Genomic DNA, 22,641 nt, shown 5'->3' on the forward strand with positions numbered 1-22,641 from the left:
CAACAAGTGTTTAAAAATTCGTTAGCGTTCTGGAGATATATGAGAAAGAAGGTCCACTGTATTGCATTACAAAATATTTTTCCTTTCTGAGATATGGGTGATCAAAATTTGGTACTTTTGGTCCCTAAAAACCTTTAATTACGAAATCATTACATTGCTTGGATGCATAACTGTAACATAAACATATTTGCTTCTATAACTGTTCACAAAATATCTCTCAGTAAAGGGCTACGGATGAAAGACTTTAGAGCCCTTTGGTCCCCTTATTTGAGGGGCCAGTCCCTTTTTTTCATATTAAATGAAAGTTCATTTAATTCTAAACAAATTTTGTTCAACAAGTGTTTAGAAATTCGTTACCATTTTGGAGATATATGAGAAAGAAGGTTTTAGGGGCCGATCCTTTATCTCCTTATGGGGGCCGTTTAACAAAATTTTGAAGGTTGCATATTGTTAAGAACATTAATTTGAACAATTTTTCCTCTGTATTGCATTACAAAATATTTTTCCTTTCTGAGATATGGGTGATCAAAATTTTGACTTTTGGCCCCTAAAAACCCTTAATTACGTAACACATGGAAAAATCATTACATTGTTTGGATACATAACTGTGAGATAAACATATTTGCTTCTATAACATTTCACAAAATATCGTTCAGTAAAGGGCTACAGATTAAAGACTTTAGAGCCCTTTGGTTCCCTAATTTGAGGGGCCAGCCCCTTTTTCTTAATTTTAAAAGAAAGGTCTTGTAAATAGAAACTCTTTTTACATTACATGTCTTAACAAAATATTTTTCAGAAAAGAGATAATTAAAGAAAACTACAAAAAATTACGACGTTTTTTTAATCTCAATTTTCGGGTGCAGGCGAGCTTCGACACTTTTTGCGATCGAAATGATTTTAAACCTTCATGCACATTTTCAGTCTTCCGTCTACCATCGCTGAAAATTTCAAGTTTATATCTGCTATAGTTTAAGAGGAGTACTGCCGACAAAATACCCCTCTGAAAATCGATAAAACGACTATATCTCAAAACCGGAAGTGACGTCATCAATAAAAAAAAATTGCAATACGGTTCATATCATCTTCTATTAGATCCTAAAGTTTCATGAAAATCAATTGAGTAGTTCTCGAGATCTCGCGTGCACAAAATTTGTAAGAAAAAAAAATAATAATAATATAGAAGAATAGGGAAAAAGAAACAAAGCAATAACAATAAGGTCTTCCGTTGGAAACGGAAGACCTTAATAACAATAAGAAAAGTGAAAAAGAAACAATAGAATAATAGAAGGGTCTTCCGCTGAAGACGGAAGACCCTAATAATAGGGAAAAAGAAACCTAAGAAAAACAATAAGGTCTTCCGTTGGAAACGGAAGACCTTAATAATAAACAATGTAAATTACAAAAGAATACTTCTTTTATTATATTCAAAATTCTTAGTATCATTTGGCGCTAAATAGTTCATCAAGATGTCTCTGATCGTATATTTTCCTGAAATCATGATGGGGAGGAAGCATGCTCGTAGATGCTGCTGACGGTGGTCTCGAGAACTTGTCGGCTGGCGAATCAAACTGCAGGGGGTCAGCGGGGTTAAAGTTACCTCTGTTAGCCATTGCTCTGTTGCTGTCTGGGTAAATGTTCACGTTATCTTCTATAGAGGTGTCAAGCGGTGAATGTTCATTATCTTTCCTGAAAGCAAACAAATTATTCATTGTTGAGATGTGATAAATATTTCAGAGATATATGTCACATAACATAAATTATTGTTATCCTTATTTACGAATTAAGAAGCAACAAAAAGGTATTTTATCAAGATGATATGACATAACTGTTTTAAACATATGCATTAATTACTTGCTTTTTAAAAATCTTCTGTTTCAGCATGTTTCCAACTAAGGCAACAATAACAGTAGCGACAACAACAACTGCAATGATCAGCCCTATAGCTACCGCCGACATTTCTTCTTTCTGGGTAGTCTGTGTGTTTGTTTGTTCGTCATTAGTGTTACCCAAGGTAGAAGTTCTTCCAGATGACGAAACTTTTACAGTAGACATTTTAGTTGGTAAAGATGAAGTCGTAGACGAAGCAGTTGATGTAAAGACGTCGTTTGATTCAGGTTGTCTTGTAGTAGAAGCAGGCGTTTGAAATTCAGTGGTTATTGTTGTACTTGAAATTGAATATATTGACTGTGTTCTCGAAGACGTGTTTTTAACATCAGAGGTAGTGGAAGTCGATGGTCCTTTCGATGGGGGTGATCCTGTTGTTTGGGATAACGTTGCTGAGGGCGATAAAGTTGACTTGAATGTTGCTATGGATGATGTGGATGTTGATGTGAATGATGTTGTGGAAAATGTTAACTGAGGTCGAATTGTTGGGGATGAAGCAGTTGAAGATATTAATGTTGTCGAAGCTTTTGCAGGAAACGTTGTTGGCATGAATGTCGTTTCTGTATTGGTACAGCCTAAAACATACATACGTAAATTAATATCAATCAATCCTTATTTAAGGAAAAAATTCACATTTTTAACGAAAAACAAGAAACGAAATTTTAAAATGAAAATATCTTCGGGTCAACATGATATACATGTATATGTAATACCTTATATATATATATATATATATATATATATATAACAAGCACAAACATTGCAATAACTCTCAAATTGACATATACCTGCCCATAGTGAATGATAAAGATATATATAAAGCACAGAGAAATTCACTTTTGTTGGAGTTCCACCATCCGCCCCGACCGAGGCTTGAACTCACGACCTCTGGAACCCATTCTCCTAGCAGTGAGCGGCCACCGCGCTCCCCACTCGGCTATCTAGGCAAGACAAAAATCTTGCTTTCGATAACGAACGGAACCTAGCGCGCTGGCCGCGCACTACACAGTCGCTTGAGATACAGGTGGAATACAGTTAAACGACAATCTGAGAGGATCGGAACGATACACATTGCATAGATACAAACATATATAACAAGCTTTATCATTCACTATGGGCAGGTATATGTCAATTTGAGAGTTATTGCAATGTTTGTGCTTGTTATATATGTTTGTAGCTATGCAATGTGTATCTTTCAAATTTAATCCAGAGCGCTTTCACCTGATCGGCTCTTCAGTGGATTTCAAATTGTAACAGAAATAACAAACGTTATATATATATATATATATATATATATATATATATATATATATATATATATATATATATATATATATATATATATATATATAATAAAAAAACTTTTAAAACACTGTTTCAAAATATTTCGACCGTGTTACCGGTCTTCATCAGTCGGTGTTTATTGTCTATAGCAACACAACGTAGAACATATACTATGACGTCACAATATGAATACAGTTTGGCAAGTGACGTCATACAACAATATATATATATGATCTCTCATGATTTGCGATGGTATATGATTTTTATCCAACGAGTTGTGTGTTTTCTATCCCCAAGCCTTGGCGAGTTGAATAAAAATCATATACCATCGCAAATCATGAGAGATTCTTTTTATCAGATGTTTTAGCAAGTATTTTGTTAATCCCAACTTTTTCTGTAAAAATTGTGATTGTTAGCCGCATAACACATTATTTACAACACGTCAACAACGTTACGCATGGAAAAAAAAAGTTCCTTGAAGTTTAACAAACAGACATTCATTTTCTAACATTTTTTTTATGAATTCATGACAAATTACTGAAACAACATTAAATGTTTCAAATTTATATCTCAACACCCCTCAACTGAATTAATTATTTACTTTTTCATTCTACGTCAATCAACCGTCTAAACCTACGTAATGGTTAACTATGACGTCACGTGGCGTAAGAACACACAGTGGAATATCAAAAATTTATACCATGAGTGATATCCACCGTATATTGGGATAAACATGTGATATATATATATATATATATATATATATATATATATATATATATATATATATATATATATGTCTTCATCAATTTTTTTTAAAATTTAGAAAAATCCAAATCTGACACTTTGAAATGAGGGTCAGCTACAGTATTCATTGAATGGTCGCACATACCCCATGTCCAGTTATATGCATTGGACTGGACCGAACACTGCCAACAGCTGTCGTTACTTTTTAATGTCCCACTTTGTATGCAAGATCCATTTATGTAACAATAGCCAATCTGAAAACATGTGACAGCAACGATAATATAAATTTAACATAACAAACAATCAACCTTTTTAGGCCTTTTTTTAATTTTCAGCTATTGTATTTACCTGTACGGTAACTTTTATGTTCCCAGAAATGTTTTGAAACGTCTGACAAGCTGATTGATATACATAAACAGTATACTGGGGCGAGAATTGAGTTCCATCATTAGACAGATTAAAATGGAAAGTAGTGTAAAACGACGTTTCAGGACCATATTCGAGGCTACAGAATCCCTCATAAAGGGTCCTCTCCTGTAATTCTATTGTGTACGAGGCTTGTGACGTTATAGTATTGTTTTCATCTATCTGTTAAATATGAATAATATATATGAACCAATTAGCTGTTTTAATAATTGAATAATTTTGTTGAAGTAATTCAAATTACTTTACACGCATTACCTCCTCCCTGGTCACATGGCAAGTTGTTCCCATATTCTCCAAGAAGTAGTGTCCATAAAGTGTGATGTCATCACAGGATTCCGACGATTTGTCACAAACACCATCACCGGATAATCTTGTAATTGTAGGCGGAGACAACGCGTCAAAGGAGCAATCACTTCCACTAAATCCAAAATCGCAGGTGCAGTTTCCTAAACAACAAAACAGAAAATTGTAACAATTAATTGTAATATGGTTTTAACAACATTAATCAACACACAATCAACTGGGGATTATTTCATAGTGTTTCTTACCTGATGAACAAATTCCTCGGTTGCTGCAGTTATTTGGACATAAATTGACGATCACTGTTGTGATATCGGGATGTTCATTCACTAGTGTAGAATTAAGCAGAATATAGGTTTGACATTGTCCAAGAGCTATGTCCAGGTGTAACTGGGTCAGATTATGGTTTCCAGTCATCTGTTAAAACGATTTGAAAAGGAAAATGTGAAATGTATCAATGCCTACACATCCGTTGAAACAACCTTTGCTACTCTATTCATTCTAGTTGACGTATAATGAAGGATCGTTGTTTGTCCGAAAAACAAAAATACAAATTAAAAGCTTTACAGTGCACCAAACTCAAACAAGAATTACAATTAATGATATGCAATGTCTTTAATTGTTTGAAATTCGAAAACAAAATGCTTGATGTGTCATAATTCATTGTGTTATTACTTACAACAAGGTCATTTATACAGTTAACTAAGGTATCATTGCTGAAGTTGGGAACAACTTGGATACAGGTGTCGAAGTATGCTGATTGTTGAAATGCGTCGTTACAAATGTCATAAGCATCTAGTTCATTTAATGCCTGTCTTTTTATTCGCTGTACAAACTGTTGGAAAACATTGAATCAATTTTACAAATGATCCTAAAACTAACATCAAGGCTTACTTCATCTGTATACAAAACGTTCACAAAGGTAGACAAACACTTACACCAACATCCTCATTTATCACGTGAATGTTTCTTTGAAATCGTGAGAAAAATTCCAAGTCTCTGTTTTCTCTTGATTTGCTATGCAAGACACAATGGAACTCTCGGCCTCTGTTGTTTGTTTCACATTCTTTGTATTGCTTGTAACTACAATAGGTTTTTTCATTATCACAAGTGCAAAGTTTGTGAGTATTTGCAGATAGAGATGTCAGCTGATCAAACACATTCTGTGACATTGATAGAAGATCTTCAGTACTACCTTCGGGAAGTCTGTGAAAAGACAATGATACTGAAATGAAACTTTCTGCCACCCAATTTTGTACATGTTAAAGTCTAGATGTTTGTGGCCATTTTAAAAACAATTTACCTCCGTAAGAGGTGATCGTTTAGAAATAAATAATATTAAAACTAATAAAACTTTTACATAAGAAATTTCACATTACTTTATAAGTCTTTAGCTTTCTAACTCTTTTCTAAAAAAAAGTTATTGTAAATCTGTTGAATAGTTTGTAGACCACCAAAATTCTGTAAAATGTTTTGAAACTATTTTTTATCTGAGAGCTGGGTTTTTTTCTCCCCGAGACAAAATGTTCCCAATAAAGTCATCGATATTAAAACAAGATTTTAATTGTACGTTATACTTATACTTAACAATCCTTTGATTTCGAGTTCTTGTAAAACACGTAACTACAATTATCGTTGTGGAAAATGAAAAATTAATATAAACTAACTGCCATGAACGGGAAAAATCATCGGGAGGATCGTAGTAGCTGAATGAGTTGATATTGTCCTGGGTACCGTCCCGTCGGCGGAGGTCATTGGTCATATCATCGTCCAGTACTCCACACAATCCAGAAGTTTTACCAACATCAACAACAGTTGGATACACTTCGAGATTTATATACCAAGAGGAACTTCCGTAGTTATAGATGGAAACCTTAACATACGTCCCTGTTGGGAAAATTATCTGCAACAGTGATGTAAACTTAATTTCTTTTTGAAGATACCACACATGTGCTTAATGTGTAATAAATAAATCAGAACAATCCAATGAAACAAACTATCAAAACACCTTATATATTTTATCTGATTCTTTGATAACTTTGAGAGCATTCTCGTTGCAGATTGGAAAGTTGATGTACTGCCTCCCATTACAAGCATCAATAGTGAACACATCCTGCCCTGATCGAGCCGCTACTGCGCATACACAGCGAGGTCTGCCCCAGCAGTTTTCGTGACGAACTTGAACCTAAAAAATGATTCCTTTTTAAATCTCCTAAAAACAGGAGATTGTTAGGGATAATTAAATAGTTAATGGTTTTGCTACCTCTTGTAAATGTTCAATATTTCTGTAAAATATATACGTCTTTCCAGTGATGCAACCAGTCTCTTGACACTCATACGCACTAAAATGAAATGAAACAATGAAAAACAATGAAACAATGAAAACATTATTTTAGTTTTTTGAATATCCTTATTTTTTTTTACTAATTTAAATGCAATTATGTTTTACATGATAATATATTGATATGCCATGAGGCAGTGTATTATGTAAGCCAGGAAGGAATAAACTCCACAACACTAGTTGCACGTTCACTAAATATGCATGCACTCTTAAACGAGTAAGAAATGTCAAAAAAGGTTTGTTGCTTAATTTGGCTAATGATATCTTAGGCAAAAATGTATGCTTTTATCCAAATCATTATTTAAATATTTTGCATTTAAGAATTCTCGTTCACCCTCGAAAAAAAAACTTTTTTCATGGATTACAGTTTATCTACACTGATATAAAGACGATTAGTAAAATAATGAAAAGGTCTTATCTTTTTATTATAACTCATGAAATATTATTGTTCTTATCTTTAAAAATATAGATATAATTACTATCCGTCGAATGTTCTCTGATGTGGATCTGCATATGAACTACAGCGTTTGCCTTTCCAAGCCTCCTTTTCTTCTACAACGTTTATCTAAAACAAATTTAAAAGGCCAATGTTTAACCAAGTCTTCAGTATGGTGTTTCTTTTATCTGGGACTTTCATTTTAAACAACTTACGTGAACGTCATGAAACACAACATCCGAATATATAAGGGCACCTTGACCGCTTGGACTGTTTGTTTCTAGTCGCAACACGAGCTTATGGCTTTTCATGTAATAGCCTTCTTCGTCTGAATTGGATACTTCTATGGTGTGGGTTTTGTACCAGTTTGCTTTATCATCATATTTATGTCTGTCGTTATATGTGTAACTTTCAATTGTAAACGAACATTTATAAACGCTCCCTCGCGTATTCTCCGTACACCGTGCTTCAGTGTTTCCAGGAAATGATAACTGTATGCTCAGATGTGTTACTTCCTGATTACCGTCTGGAAGATGTAATGTCTGGGAGGCAAACGGAATGGTTGGGCGTAGCATCAAATTTGAGGTTCCCTTCCTCTTCAAGGTAAGGGTAGGGTTCAATATCTGAATATCATCAAATGATGAAGACTCATTGAGAGATATTTGTTCATGTTACATGTATGGATATTCTATTGTATGGTGTGATGGTAGTATTGATAAATGTACATGCATTTTTCATAAAAAAAATCAATAAGGATTAACATTTGGGCTTTTTTTCAAACTAAACGATAGATAATCGGCCAAAAAAAAACACCGATTGTTTTTGGCCGTTCATTATTTAAAATACATAAAAACACTTTATATAAACACAAACCTCGAATCCTGCGAAAAATAACAGACTAGATTGTGAAAAACATGGAAGATTCGTCCTAGATATTTTAAGGCCAACAACGCAGTGAATCTAGAATTAAAGAAAATATACCATAACAGACAAAGGTATTTTTCAATGCCAAACTGTAATGTTACAATAATTGAATGTGTGGTTATAGCACTGACTTGTCGTTTATAATTTAGAATATTGAACAAAATAATACGTTAGCAATGTTTAACCTAATAAAAAGAGAACGACCAGTAGTTATCATATTTAGAGATAGAATACAAATATCAAACTTGTATAAAATTAGATTCCTAAAAACAGAACAAATGTCTTCTAAAATAAAAACTGAAAACAAACAAATTATATTGCATTTAATCGACAACGACGAAGTTGCTGAAAGTACTGTTACTTGTTGTTGAACCTGATGACATAACTCACTCATACCTTATACCTACTCAGAATATTTTCATATACCACTTTTTTTTAACATAGCGGATGACAAAAGCTTGACAATATACAATATTGAATGTTATGTCTAATTAACCTAATATGCATTATGACCATTTTGAATTGTTTCTACGTAATAGTGCCAGACCTACCCAAGAATTGATCTTTTTTCCCGCCTTGTTTAGATCTGCTGCAGAGAGAATAGCGTCATTTAATGACGACTTGTCGACAGTCTGTCCTTGGATCACAGTCTCGTTATCGACGTACCAGTCAATGTGGTAGAGCAGGGAGTCATCATCAGAAGGGGTGAAGGAACAAATCAGGTTTACAGACGGGTCGTTTCTAAATAGACCCTTAGCAAGTGCATATTCCTCCTCTGTCCATGTGATATTATGAAATTCAACACGAATATCGTGTATTGACTCATTCACACCTGTTAGAATATGTAATGAAAACCAGCATATTAGAAATAACTACCTGATGGTGAATATTTTTGTTACTAGATATTATTATATGGATAATCCAATCGCATTTGATTAATTGTTCAGTATCATTCATTTGATACTTACATGCGTCATCATGTTCTGCAACAAAAACGTTATAGTTAACTTAATTGTTGAATCAATGTAAAAAGATATGTAGCAAATTACCAAAGAAAAATTTATTAAAAACAAAATCAAGTACCAAAACAATATGCAGAATAGCAGCCATCTAGTGGTTTAAGCTTGTAGACCAGAAAAGCTGTGCAGTGTTTTACTTCAATGCTATATGTTGCCTTACATGTGTTGTAGAAACCTACTTCACATGCTGTCAATGTTTTCGTCTCTCCATGAGATGGAATAGGGTCTAAATAATGGATAAAAATGCCTCATTTTCAAATGCATTTCATCTTTATGATACATTAATTAGAAATGGTAAAAACAATCATTCTAAATTCTCCTACTTTTTTATTCTGTAAATAGTGTTTTAAATATTGAATATTTAAGAAGAAACTGGACTACCTAGAAGCCACACGGGATGAAGTGTCCCACATTTCCCTAGAGTTGGTGGTGAGGTAGACATCACGTAAGATTTGGCTCTGTACCATTCTTCTGTAATATATCTATCACAGAGAGGTGCAGAATCCATAGCAAAAGATGGCGATCGCTTAGACACGTGATCGAGCTCTACAAAGTTTCCCTCCACGCAGGGATCCTGGCCTGAAACAATTTTACATATAATGCATATATTCTTTTGAGAAGGCAAACATTTTTTTTTCAATTTAGCAATGTTAAATTCTAATTGTATAGCAAGTAAGATGAATATCATCTGATACGTTACAATTCTTTCAAGATGATTTAAAAGCTTTTACCTGATGTATAAACTGCACATATTAAGAGTCCTAAACAAAACTTATACATTTTTTCTGACGGAAGATACCTGAAAATATGATTAATTTACAAAATGAATTATACAAACTATTTTTTTATCCAATAGAAAAAACATATTTGTGAAAAACAATCCAATATTTATATAGTAACGTTATACAATTTAATTAACCAAATCATCCATTTGCAACTATTGATAGGGGATATGAAACATATCTGACTGTATAACACATCACGCTGTGTCGAAAAATTGAATACGTTAGCGTGTTAGCACGGTATGATAATTTGTATGTACGGCCTGGTGTGTTAATAAACTGACGACATCCAGAAAGAAGGTTTCAATGCTTAATTTTATCCTGATGTTAATTTTGATGAAACATTTGTGTATTGAAGCTTTAAAGCCGTCATATAAGCTCTTTATCAAGGATATAAATAAAAACTGGAATAGCCATAAAACAAACATTATCAATTGAATGGTTATGATTTAACGATTATATATATATATATATATATATATATATATATATATATATATATATATATATATATATATATATATGCAAACATTCGGGGAAATACACACTGAATGTGAATCTTTGTTTTAAGGCTAATCAAACATTTTTACAACGGTCGGAGAATATTTGACTTTAACTATTTCAAAATTTAATATGTTATTCAATATTGCTGATACATTAAATATGTTTAACTAATCAAATTAAAAAAAAAATAACTACATGATTTAAGAAAAATAGTGTCAACAAGTTTCCCTGATACAGAAACTCAATCAGCACCTTTAAAAATGTTTGTTCTATAAAAAAAATAAAAAGAATAAATGTTTGCAATACTATTTATAATTTGTTATGGCTTTGAATTTTACTTTTATATTCATGAAATATTTCTTCAAAGAATCTTACCCTTAAATGATGCGCATGTCTCTCTTACATCTGGTCGGTTTAACTAATATTTAAAATAGCGTTACACTACATTAATAGATTAACTTAGCCAATCAGAATCGTTATGAATATTAAGTTAGCAGCGGTTACTGGTATAAATATCATGTACGCTATTTTTAAGGACAGTTCATTTTGCGTGCGTGAGCTATTCATTTACTTTGGAATTCAATATTCAAATATTTTTCGTTTGGTCATTTACATGGCGATTCAATTGAATATTAATATTGATTAACCCGCTTTATAAAATGTTCTTTTGTATATAATTCTTCTGCACCCCATGTAACATTCTATGTTATGAGTGTAATAAATTGAAATACATTTCTTAAAAGATGATATAAGATTGAATTGATTTTATTAACGTTTTCGTCTTTACAGAGCACATAAAATGGTCATTAAAACATATTTTTTTAGCAGTGAATAAATGCAAAAATATGTATATTTACACAATACCCTTATTCATATTGATTAAAGCAAAATAGCTAGTTCCAAATTACATTTTTTTTAAAAATTAACTGAATTTCAAAAAGAAATCATGATTTAACCCATCTAACAAAACTAATTAAGAATTGACAATATGTAGATAAACAAATGTAACACGTCACCTATGTATCAGCTACATGTAATTGGCAATTAGGCTAACTTCAAGTTGAATTCTGTTTATTTATCAAGTTCAAGTTCATATAGTTTTACATTCTTGCACAATCGTTGTGCATGTTATATTATATATCTAAATGAACCAAATACACTTTTAATGTATTGGTTTTTAGTTAGTTTACGCTATATTTGAAGACTCTCGAAAGTGTTGACAGTTTTTTAATACCATTTGGAAAAAAAGTTTTGTCTGTGTAATTAATAGAGTTTCTTCATTTTCAAAGTATGCTTTCAATGTGCCGGGTTTATCATTTTGTATTTTAATGCCAAACCAAGGTATGTCCTTTTGTCCTTACTTGAAATAAGAACTCGTATTTCTTCCAATTTTTTTTATCTAGATATAAAATAATGACACAAGAGGTAACAAGTCAAAAGTCAAGACATGCATAAAACATCCAATGATTATTGATGAGTAGAAAATAACCCGGTTTAGTTTTACGGAATCAATTCAATTTAATGCATTGGATGCATTCAATTTGCATTGAGAGGGCTCCCAGTCAGATGTCTTCAGTATTTAAAGAGTACTTAGAAATACTTTAAAAGCTAAAACAAAATTCTTATAATTGAGGTTTGGTATTTAAATCGGAGACACGAAGCTAAGTAATGGAAAACAGATACGAATCAAGAAAATAAACCACTTTACAAATAAGTAATTAAAACAGATTGATATACTGTTGTATTGATTATCTGAATGTCTACAAAAAAAATAAATGCTGAATAAACATTTGTAGGTCAAGTTCCTTCTGTAATTTACCAGACGTCTAACAAATGACATTTCTTGTTGAAAGTAAAAGGTTCTGAGTTCTTCTGTTGTTTTACTATAACTATTGTTTTACATAAATATCATAATTGTATGTTTCTGTATGTTCACAGATATATAATGATTATTAAGAGTTACTTAGCAACATTATGTTAAATATTGATACATGTATAAGTAGCCTTAGTCGATTAGTATAGACAATATCTATTGGATTGTTACAATTGTCTCAATACTCAATTCCAGCTATTCTTCTCGCTTTTCATTTTCATTTTTTTTCCCTACATTTTTCCTAATCAATGTTTATGTTAAAAGTTATTGTACTTGAAAATTTTACCCACCTTTCATTTGTAAACTGACGAGAGCGAGATTAACATAAGCCTTTTGATAAACTTGATTTTTTTTATATCAAAAACTGAATTCTTGACATCGGAAAATCATTTTTTGATATCAAAATATGTTTTGTATTTTATTATTTTAGAAAAAAAGATTCTTTTATATCAGAAAATAACACCTACATTAAACTACTTTCAACTTAATGAATTGCCCCCTGTTACGCAATTTTTGTAATCTTGAAGAAATTGTGTTTCAAACATGTAGAAGCCTGTAAAAATTATAATGTATGCCGTTATGCCTAATTTCAAACCTGTTTTAATTTTGGCAAGTTTGTACACATAAACAATGATAAGGACTGCTTTCTTTTCGATTTGCTGTAAATATTGAATGAATCCTATTTTTAAAAAAGATGGCGTCGCATAATATCAAGAAAATATGCAGGCATGCAATTAGCGCTTTAAATACAAATGAGCAGAATTATCAAGGTCGTTTATTAATTCTTTACATCAAATAAAAAACAACAAATATTAAAATGCAAATCGGGCTCTGTAGTTTAGCAATTTAATTTTGGGTCAAGGGAGCATTCATTAAATATGTGAAATTTATTCGCCTTTTATTTGAATTTCTGATTTTGGAAAATATAGTTCTTACTATCAAAAAATTAGTTTAAATTTCTGATATCAAAAATTCATTTACTGATATCAAAACATCGAATCTCTAATATCAAAAAATGATTTTTTTATATCAGAAAACGATTTTTTGATATAAAAAAAATAGACCGAATTTTCTGATATCAAAATTTTTTCTATCAAAAAATCATTTTCGAGTATCAGAAAATACCTTAAAAATATTAAATCGGCGCCCCATAGAAAGACATGCAATTGTTAAAATTTTAATTATTTAACGTAGCAATCAAATATAAAATTGAACTTTGTGAATAATATTGTTTCAAAGGTTCACATTTTATGGCAACAAAATTGTAAAAGTTCTGACAAAAAGTATTCCCAATTATTCCAATTTCTATTTAGGTTGATAAGTATGGAAATATAAGGGAAACCCCCATTTCCAATTAAAACTTTATAACGCTGATCAATAGTGTTTTTTTAAGTTACACATCTTTTAGAGGTATTTTTATTCAGTCCATTAGCATTATTAGCATTATAATCATTATTTAAACACCAAAGTGTATTATAATAAAAGCATTACATTTATAAGAATAACATTACATTGACTTGATGTCCCCTTCTTAAATTTTTGGGAGTTGATTTTAATCAACTCTCCTATGCAGTTACTCAGACAAACCGAAAGTGAAACAGTGTCTGGACCTCAGCACAAATCATTGCTGCTGACAAGACTTAGTTCTTGAAAATAATTGATGAAATCAATGTAATGTATGCTAAAGCATTGTTTTTCAAGGAAACTTATTTATAAATACCTTGAAAATAGTCAGATTTTAAATGGTACGAACAATTTAAATATTTTTTGTAGTCGTATGTATTCCTACGCCAGAGTTCAATATAGTCTCGTTCAACTCGGCGCTCGGCTGTCTCCGTAAATCCTTGTCGGAGATTTACGGTGTCAGCCGAGCGTTTGGTTGAACGAGACTAGAGTTCAATATTGCTTGGATCCATACAATTTTTGAGAAAAATTTCTATCACTGATACATAGTTTGATTGAATAAATTTTATCTTTAAATATTATTTAACATGATTCATATGGGGGTTTCTCGACATTCTTGTCGAAAACGTCCAAAAATCCATATTACATTGTATAAAAATGTGCGTAATTAGAAACTACATGTACTTGTCATGCAAAATAACATATCATTGATTTTAAAATGAATAAACATTAAAAAAAATCAACTCCCTTCAGTTCTTCAGTACTTGGATTTATAAAAGGAAGTGGTAATAAATATATTTTATCTTATTTAATAAAACTGGTATTTCAAAACATTTATCATCAAAGCTAACAATTGATAATTTGGGGGATCTGTTTCATTTAAATGACATTTTCACCTGCCATCCAACAGGTTATTTCTTTTCTTTTCATTACACAGTTAGTCAACAATCATTTTAAGTGAATATCTTATATGATTTTACCCTAGTTTTTACTGTCATGCATTTAAAGCAATCATAAACCAATAAGATCTATTAGACTGGTATATGTGTAAAGTAATGGTAAACTTTAAAGGGGCATGGTCACGATTTTGGTCAAATTTTATTTTTTCTGTTTTTAATATTTACAATGCTTTGTGAATGCATTTCTAATGATCAAATGAAATTTTGGTGTTAGTCAATGAGTTTTAGGGAAGATACGGTGCTCACAATTCTTTGTCGTGTAAACAAGGCTTGTGCCCTGTTTTTGTTTACATAGGTTCAAGATACCGGTAAAAATTCCTTTTCAAGCTGATTTGTCTATCTTCTTGTTCAATCTAAGCATAAATAAACAGTTCCTGACGATTAACACATTCGTTTGAAGTTTAAAACTGGAATTTTTACTTCAACATTCAAAATGTAAACAAAAGCTTTGCTTACATAGCGAAGAATTTTAAGCTCTGTAACACGCTTAAGACTTAACAAATGAAACTCAAATTTTGTTTACCTATTAAAAATGCCTTACTGAAGCATTGTAAACATTAAAATCAAAAAAATAATTTTTGACCAAAACCATGACCATGCCCCTTTAAAATCACCGGGACCTTAAGACGGATTGAAATTCATCGACTAATGAAAATATTTTATATAACCGATGCATAAATACATTAAAATGATGAAGATGTTTCTTGTTTAATTTGAGGGATCGATAAAGGAGGATTTCATTTCGTTGCACTGGCTGTTATTTATAAGTAATATGTCTTATATTTATTTGTGAATAGGATAAACTATGGAAACAAAGGTTTTCAGTTATATAATTGGATACTTTTTTAATGAGGTAAAATATATAGGGTTTATTTTTACATATTGAACGAACTGTTAAAGGGCTTTTGGTATGATTTTAGATCATTCTTTCAAATTTTTTATTTCTTGTGTATAAAATGGTTTACTTGCGCATTTTAAATGATTTATGAAAATTGGCAAAGCATGAAAAATACCCATATTAATCATCCTAAACATTAAAAACGGAAAAATAAAATTCAAAATTTTGAGCTCAAATTGTCAAATTGTCAAAAAAAAAGTCCCTTCAAGTAAATAATATATAAATGTTAAAGTGAAATGTGAAAGTAAAATGCTTGAGGGTTTTTTTTTCAAGCTAAGCTTTGTTAACACTCTTTCGTGATACCATCAGAGGTTATTAAAGTTAATTTGTTTAAAAAAACGTAATTAAACAAAACAATATCATGGTATTTTTATCCACTAAATCAGCATTAACGTAGCCTCTGTATTCCACGTTAGGCTGTGCTACCCACCTGACGTCGGTTATCATATGTAAAAATAGTCAGAAGATTTTATAACCAAAATTATACCGACGAGCAAAACCAACACAATTTAATTTTTTTTTTATTTAGATATAGAACTTTTATAAATACTAATAAAAAAAACCGATCATGTACAAACTATATTATTAGCAGAGCACTATACTCTATCCCAATATATCGTCCATTCACATTTTGCTTTATTATTCGATTATTATAAATATCTCAGCATAGGCGTCGGAACCGGGGGGGCTAGGGGGGGCTTAGCCCCTCCACTTTTTTTGCAAAGTTATACATAACCATTAAAAACATAGCATGATAGAGGGTTCAGCCCCCCCCCCCCCCCCACTGTTTCTCGCAGGAAAGATTATTGTTCCTAAATTTACCTTGAAAGATTGAGAAGTTGGATTCAGAAGCATCAAAGCCCCCCCCCCCCCCCCCCCCCCCCGGATTAGGATTTCCATGATTTAGGGAAATACTTTTTTCTCAATATTTTTGATGATTAGTCTAGCCCCCCCACTTTCAATTTGCTTCCGACGCCAGTGCTCAGGGTTCAAACGATGTTCATTTAATGATATAAAAAAATCCAAGATATCCCCTTTTAAACGCCCATTCTAGCATGCCAGGTTTCAACACACATCTAACACAACACACATCTGCCTTTAGTAACTATGTTGTACAGCATCATTACACCTGTATTGGCTGATTTCTTACAAACACAACCTTGAATATATAATAGTCATCGCTGAAAGTATCTTTACCAACATCCACTATTCGCTATAAGGGGGTGGGTTGTCATTTTCTGAACTATACATCGGATTCACCATGGTCGTTTCTCTGTCTGCCTCAGACTTCTGAATGTTTACAACGGATCCTGTCTTTCCATGTCTGTTTTATCAAAACAAAAATAGTTTCATTTTCTTTGCTTGTCTTTTACTTACAAAAACAAACTATAGCAGTGATCACGGAGAGGAATACGCGTTTGAAAACAAATGATGAAATGTTTATAATGAAAGTTACATACTTATAATTACAAAATTCTATCGGTAGGAAGGAAAGGATCAACATACCCTTTCTTGTATCTTTTCAAGCACCAGAACACCAAAGTTATCAAAATTAAAATTAGAACAGCTAAAATGACACCCAGTATGATCTCCAAAGTAGAATGGCCGTGTGCTTTGTTGTCTGCAAGAAATGAATATGCATGTGTAATATATCTTATCTAATTATCTATATATTCTATTCTCATACATATTCGTTGTAAGTTAAACTAACGATTTTTTAAGGAATATCGAATCACTCTGTGAGTATTATGAGATGATAATTTTGGTCGGGGCTTGCTCAGATCAATTATCATAAAGCCCGAATGATAGATTTGATCACCTTATGATATTCAAAGAAGGATTTCTTATCACTTATGTCTATATAATTTTCAGTAATTGTACTATTAGATATCAGATTATTGACATATTTATTTGATTTTTATTTTTTTTAATTACGCAAACTCCACTTGCGCCACAACAAAACGTGATTTGGATTTAATGGACTGTTAATGATAATATAGATTTGTAGTTTTATATAAACTTAAGACACTGTAAATGTAAATATCACTGGTTACCGTCTTTGTCAGTGTCTTTTCCTTTGTCGTTGATATCACAGCGTCCATTACCTAGAATTTGTGAAACAAAAAGCCAATGAAAACAATCCATGCTTTAAAAAAACTACCAGCCACTTAATTATCATGATTCAATAGATAGTTTAGATTTGAATTTCAATAAATATAGATTATTACACGGCAATTTTTATATCGCATCATCTATTAGCCCGAGGTCGCTGTATATTAGCCCGAGAGTCGTCAATAGATAGTTTAGAACTAAATTTCAATAAAAGAAGATTACATGTATTCAGCACAACCGTTAAGACTTGTCATGTATTGCAAGAGATGTTAGCTCATTTTTACTACAAATAAAGTGTTGTAGTAAGTTAAGTGGAGTAGATAAGATTTATATGAAATAGGTGTGTGATTGTCCATTAAGTGACCTAACGGTAATAATAGTGAATGCCAGAGATTGCAACTCAAGCAATAATTTCCCTCGTACCGAAGCAGTAGCGGGCTGGACAGGTTGACAGTTGTCTGAGGCAGTAGGCAGTGTATGAACCACAGTTCTTGACCTTGATGTCGTATGACGTAGTACAACACCCGGTGAATCCCCTCTGACACACCTGTCTGGTAACGACCCCGTCACCTTGACCCGGATTCGTCCCTGATATGACATTTGACCCAATTAACAAAGTTTATTGTTATTTTTTCTCAATTCTTTCTTATTTCACTTTAGATAAGAAGGATGTTTTCGCAGTAATTGGTATTAAACAAGTATTTTAAAAAATCATACATTTTAAAACAAAATCAAAAGACAACAATTCCGTATAGACATATTAATACGATCATAAAGACAATAGCATTTATGATATTTTGAGATTAATTTGATAAATAAATGATTACAATAAAACTTCTGCAAAACATATAAGAAAATCTGTACATAGATAATCAACCAATTTACCATTCATCCAGACTGGATATATGGCCCCACAACTCAGGAGTCCCGGACACTGGGTCAACATGGGGGAGTCTGCCTTGTACCAGCCCGGGGTCAGACTGCTGTCACAATGGCCGTCTCCTTGCTTGTACTCACATTGCATGGAGCGGGTGCCCGGGTCACTTAATGTGTGTAGATTGCTTTCGATGCAGGGATCTAAAATAATGAGCCAAAACTACAATGAAAATACTGGAAATAACGTCGTAACATTAAAATGACGTGGAAAATGGTTTTATTGACCAAACTTTAAATTTTGAAATATCTTATTCAGTTATTCATATCAAAAACGTTTCATAAGGCTATCTCGACTACCTTCCAAACATGACGTAGACAAAGGAGGTGTCGTCTGCTTCGTTGTCGTGGTAACCGGTGCAGCGGACGTCGGAACATCACAAGCGCCATTTTTACCTTATCAAAAATTCATCATTTAGTTTTATTTCAACTTAATAACTTATCAGCCAAATTCAATGCTTTAATTATACATGATATTAGAACCATTTTAACAAAAGCTTGAACTCTGGGTAGTTATGTCAAACAGCATTGTGACGTAAGACTGTCTATTTCATTGCTGGCCACTCAACCAAGGTTCTTTGAAATCAACACGATTTGTCTGGCTTTTGCGCAAAGAACATGTTTTGACGCAATAAATAGATAGTTACGTCATACCGATTGTCCACGGTCTTGTTAAAATGGTTCTATTACCCTTATAATCTTTATGACGTGTTTGATATGTGACGCTTTGAACACCCATCGATGTGGCATTATATTACATTTGAGCAAAATGAAAGTATTACCAAAACAATATCTTTCTGGACACGAATCTAGGGCAGCCAGACAATAGGCGTAGAACGATCCACAATGCTTGATTTTAACGTCATAGCTTCTTACACAGCAGGATTCGAACCCAACTTTACAGGCTTTCCTATCAACAATTCCATCCGATGAACCGGGCAAAGTGCCTAAAAACAAAAATTGCATTTCTAAGATGGTTGAATGGTCGTAAGTAACACATCAGATCCTCCTTATTATTTAAATATAATATTTTTGGTCATAAAATTTAACTAAGTAATAAAAAATCCCAATATCTTTTATTTAAATTTCAAATATATAGGGCTACAGAGCTCTTCTTCTCAAACAATTAACATAATCTATAAAAAATGGCCACGACTAGGACTCTTAAAATTTTGATCATTCCGGCAAACTAAGATTTAGTTGTTTATATAAGATATGGATTATATTATACTTAGTTACCGTTTAACCAGACAGGATAAATGGTGCCACAGCTCAGAAGTTGCGGACATTGCGTCAACATTGCGTCATTTACACGGTACCACTGAGGGACGATGTAACGATCACAGAATCTATTTGCTGCATCATGTTGACAGTTCTCGAACCTTGCATAAGATTCAAAGAATTCTGTCGAGTTCGCTAGACCACATGGATCTAAAAAAAAAACACCAAATGTTCGCAGTGTCGACAAATGAATTATTGGTTTTGGCGTAAGTCTGCAATAGAGATATATAGTTCAATATAGTTCAGTTGGTTAATATGACATATAAGTTAAAGTAATTACCTGCGTCATCGCAATAATATACAGCTCCTGAAATGTGAAAAATTTGATACTTTTAATATATCTTATATTTATACATGTCAAAATAATCATTACCAACGAATATAAATAAACCTAGCAGCTAATTTTATAACAATGATATTTACCTGCTGTGTTCAGTAAGCACGAGAGGAGAACCAAACCCTTCATCATTGAGCCTCGCGGATCAAGTCAAGTATTTATCTAAATTATATACAACTGTAATGAGCAGCAGTTTTAGTTCAAGTTGGAAATGTCTTTTACATGTTTTTGAATTATTTTTAAAAATTGATTTATGCGAGAATACTTGATTTTTTAAAGGAAACGTTTATACGTACAATGTATCTCTTTAAATACTATGAAAATAATCTTACTTTCTTTATAGAAACTTCCAAATATTTATCTGAGAACACAAACAATTTTGTAAGACATTTTTCTGTGTCTGTATTTTTCTAAAGAACCGAGGTTGAAGCCCGTATCTGACATGTATCTCGTCACGCCTCTAGTTTGGTCGATGCCATCGATTCTATTATTCAAATATTTATATATTCACCCATGCAATTCTATATAGGGTGTTAAAAAACAGGTCTATGTCCAATCAGAACATGGCTAAGAACAGGAAGTTTTCTCCGGGAATCCCCCTCACAATTTCTTTTAATTGCGGGTACGCTCTCTCGCATAATTAATATGCAGGGGTCTTAATTTAAAACTACACGTGTATATTTGTCCCTGAATATAACGGTCTTGAAAATTTTATTGTTATTTGCCAATTAAGTATCTTTTTCTTTTGACAATAAAAACAGTGACGTCTATGTCCTTCAAAAGAGAACTGCATTTCAAGGACTAAACTTTTGTAAATAAGAATAGACGTTTAAAAAAATCTAAAATACATGAAATAAATAGGTGATAAATGCTTTTTTTTATTTCAGGATATAGCGTAAAAAAACAATCCTAGAAGAAAATAATAGTTTAACTGTCCAACTGAAAAGTAAATCTGGAATTATTAGCTTTGCATTGTCATTGCACTGCATTACGATTCACGAGTCATTGAGTGTTAAAACCAGTGCGTGGATCTATAGATAGAGTGCGCAATTTAGAAATTCAGATTTCACATTGTCAACCAACTGGCCCTGGAAACACCCCTTCCACCCTGCCATGCACCTGCCATGCCCCTCCCCGTAGCAGGGAAAGCGTATCTGGATCCGCTCTGGGTAACCAATATAGAAAAGGAGAAACATCTTGCATTTCTGTCGAGATGTGTCAAAATATATGGGTCCTTTTTTGCAAAATACAGTGATGGAAATTATGTGATATTTTCTGATTTTCGAAGTAATTAATTCATGGTCTTTGCTCAAGATTTAATTTCATTTCATGTCAAGCATAATTCATCTCTCTTTTAATAAAAGCTAATTAAAAAATAATAATGTGTAGATTGACATACAGACAGCACCAGGTGATTCCTCTATCTCTAAAAATTGCTCACACCCTCGTCACACCAGGGCTGCGTTCATAGGGCGATCCTGCTGCATCCCTAAAAAATGCAGAACGCAAAAGTGCGCGCGGTAGAGTCTCCAACATCGGCAGAGCACCGCAGCGGCATCTTCACAGGACGTGGTAGAGGCGCCAAGAACGCCATTCGACGACGCTTACTTTGAGCGTGCACACAGTTCGCGCCGTGGCTTGGCGTTATGATAAACACGCAGTATAAACGAAATGGGTTCGCCGTGGTAGCGGGGTAAGGTATCAAGCAACGCCAATTGAACTCCGTTGTCGCGCTCAAGTAACTCAAATAATGGCAGTATAGACGCAGTAATTAATCGACTGAGCTTGCACGGAGACCTCTCTGGGTCCTTTTGGATATCAGTGCCTTACAACATGTATTGTGCACGTATGCAGTCGGCGCACTGAGCACGCAGTGAACGCAAGGTGATTACTCTTTGCACGTAATGAGCACTCGGCGGGAGGGCCGTCAATCACCAGGTAGAACTCCATAGGTACGCAGTCACACGCCGCGGAGGCGCCGTGAAAGCACGTCGGTCACCGTCTGACTCCTGTGACATCTTTCCCTTTTAAAAATTTTATACAAAATTGTCCAAATTGTCTTAATTTCCTGCGATTTCACAGCGATTCCAGAAATTTTACAACGCTGTGAAAACTCGGTGGAAACGCAACTTCTGTGGCAGAGTTTTAAATTCCCGGTACCCGGTACTTCTACTACATAGTTAAAGAGAGACAATCC

At 32.9% G+C, this 22,641-nt stretch overlaps 2 protein-coding genes across 3 annotated transcripts; both read right to left on the reverse strand.

The window, feature by feature from the left end:
• Positions 1-1,439: 1,439 nt before the first annotated feature.
• LOC136271923 (uncharacterized) lies at positions 1,440-6,988 on the reverse strand (the record flags this gene model as incomplete). The annotated part of the gene is made up of 11 exons (XM_066072516.1): positions 1,440-1,686; positions 1,856-2,459; positions 4,061-4,169; positions 4,264-4,503; positions 4,597-4,787; positions 4,890-5,058; positions 5,321-5,476; positions 5,580-5,847; positions 6,309-6,544; positions 6,650-6,826; positions 6,905-6,988. Coding segments are annotated over 11 exons (2,481 nt in total), but the record flags the coding sequence as incomplete, so codon positions are not given.
• Positions 6,989-16,770: 9,782 nt separating this feature from the next.
• On the reverse strand, positions 16,771-20,932 carry LOC136271677 (uromodulin-like). 2 transcript variants are annotated; one of them, XM_066072071.1, is made up of 11 exons: positions 20,777-20,932; positions 20,531-20,606; positions 20,388-20,414; positions 20,066-20,257; positions 19,609-19,773; positions 19,127-19,222; positions 18,779-18,970; positions 18,317-18,481; positions 17,836-17,886; positions 17,288-17,402; positions 16,771-17,105 (listed from the first exon to the last, which is right to left on the reverse strand). In XM_066072071.1, exons 2-11 carry the CDS (start codon positions 20,574-20,576, stop codon positions 16,988-16,990), a joined length of 1,167 nt encoding a protein of 388 aa, XP_065928143.1. In that variant the 5' UTR covers positions 20,577-20,606; positions 20,777-20,932; the 3' UTR covers positions 16,771-16,987. The 2 variants fall into 2 exon arrangements, with proteins under 2 accessions (XP_065928143.1, XP_065928142.1); XM_066072070.1 differs by having other exon boundaries at positions 20,531-20,621; positions 20,777-20,928.
• Positions 20,933-22,641: the final 1,709 nt, after the last annotated feature.

Source organism: Magallana gigas, chromosome 9 (genome assembly GCF_963853765.1).
Source record: "Magallana gigas chromosome 9, xbMagGiga1.1, whole genome shotgun sequence".
NCBI classification, from domain to species: domain Eukaryota; kingdom Metazoa; phylum Mollusca; class Bivalvia; order Ostreida; family Ostreidae; genus Magallana; species Magallana gigas.

What these genes read in the sequence shown, in the direction of transcription:
- LOC136271677 (XM_066072071.1), bottom strand. Translation starts at nt 20,576, where the DNA reads ATGATGAAGGGTTTGGTTCTCCTCTCGTGCTTACTGAACACAGCAG. An exon ending in ATATTATTGCGATGACGCAG is followed by an intron (nt 20,258 to 20,387) that starts GTAATTACTTTA and finishes TTTTTTTTTTAG; the next exon opens with ATCCATGTGGTCTAGCGAAC. An exon ending in ATATCCAGTCTGGATGAATG is followed by an intron (nt 18,482 to 18,778) that starts GTAAATTGGTTG and finishes ATGTCATATCAG; the next exon opens with GGACGAATCCGGGTCAAGGT.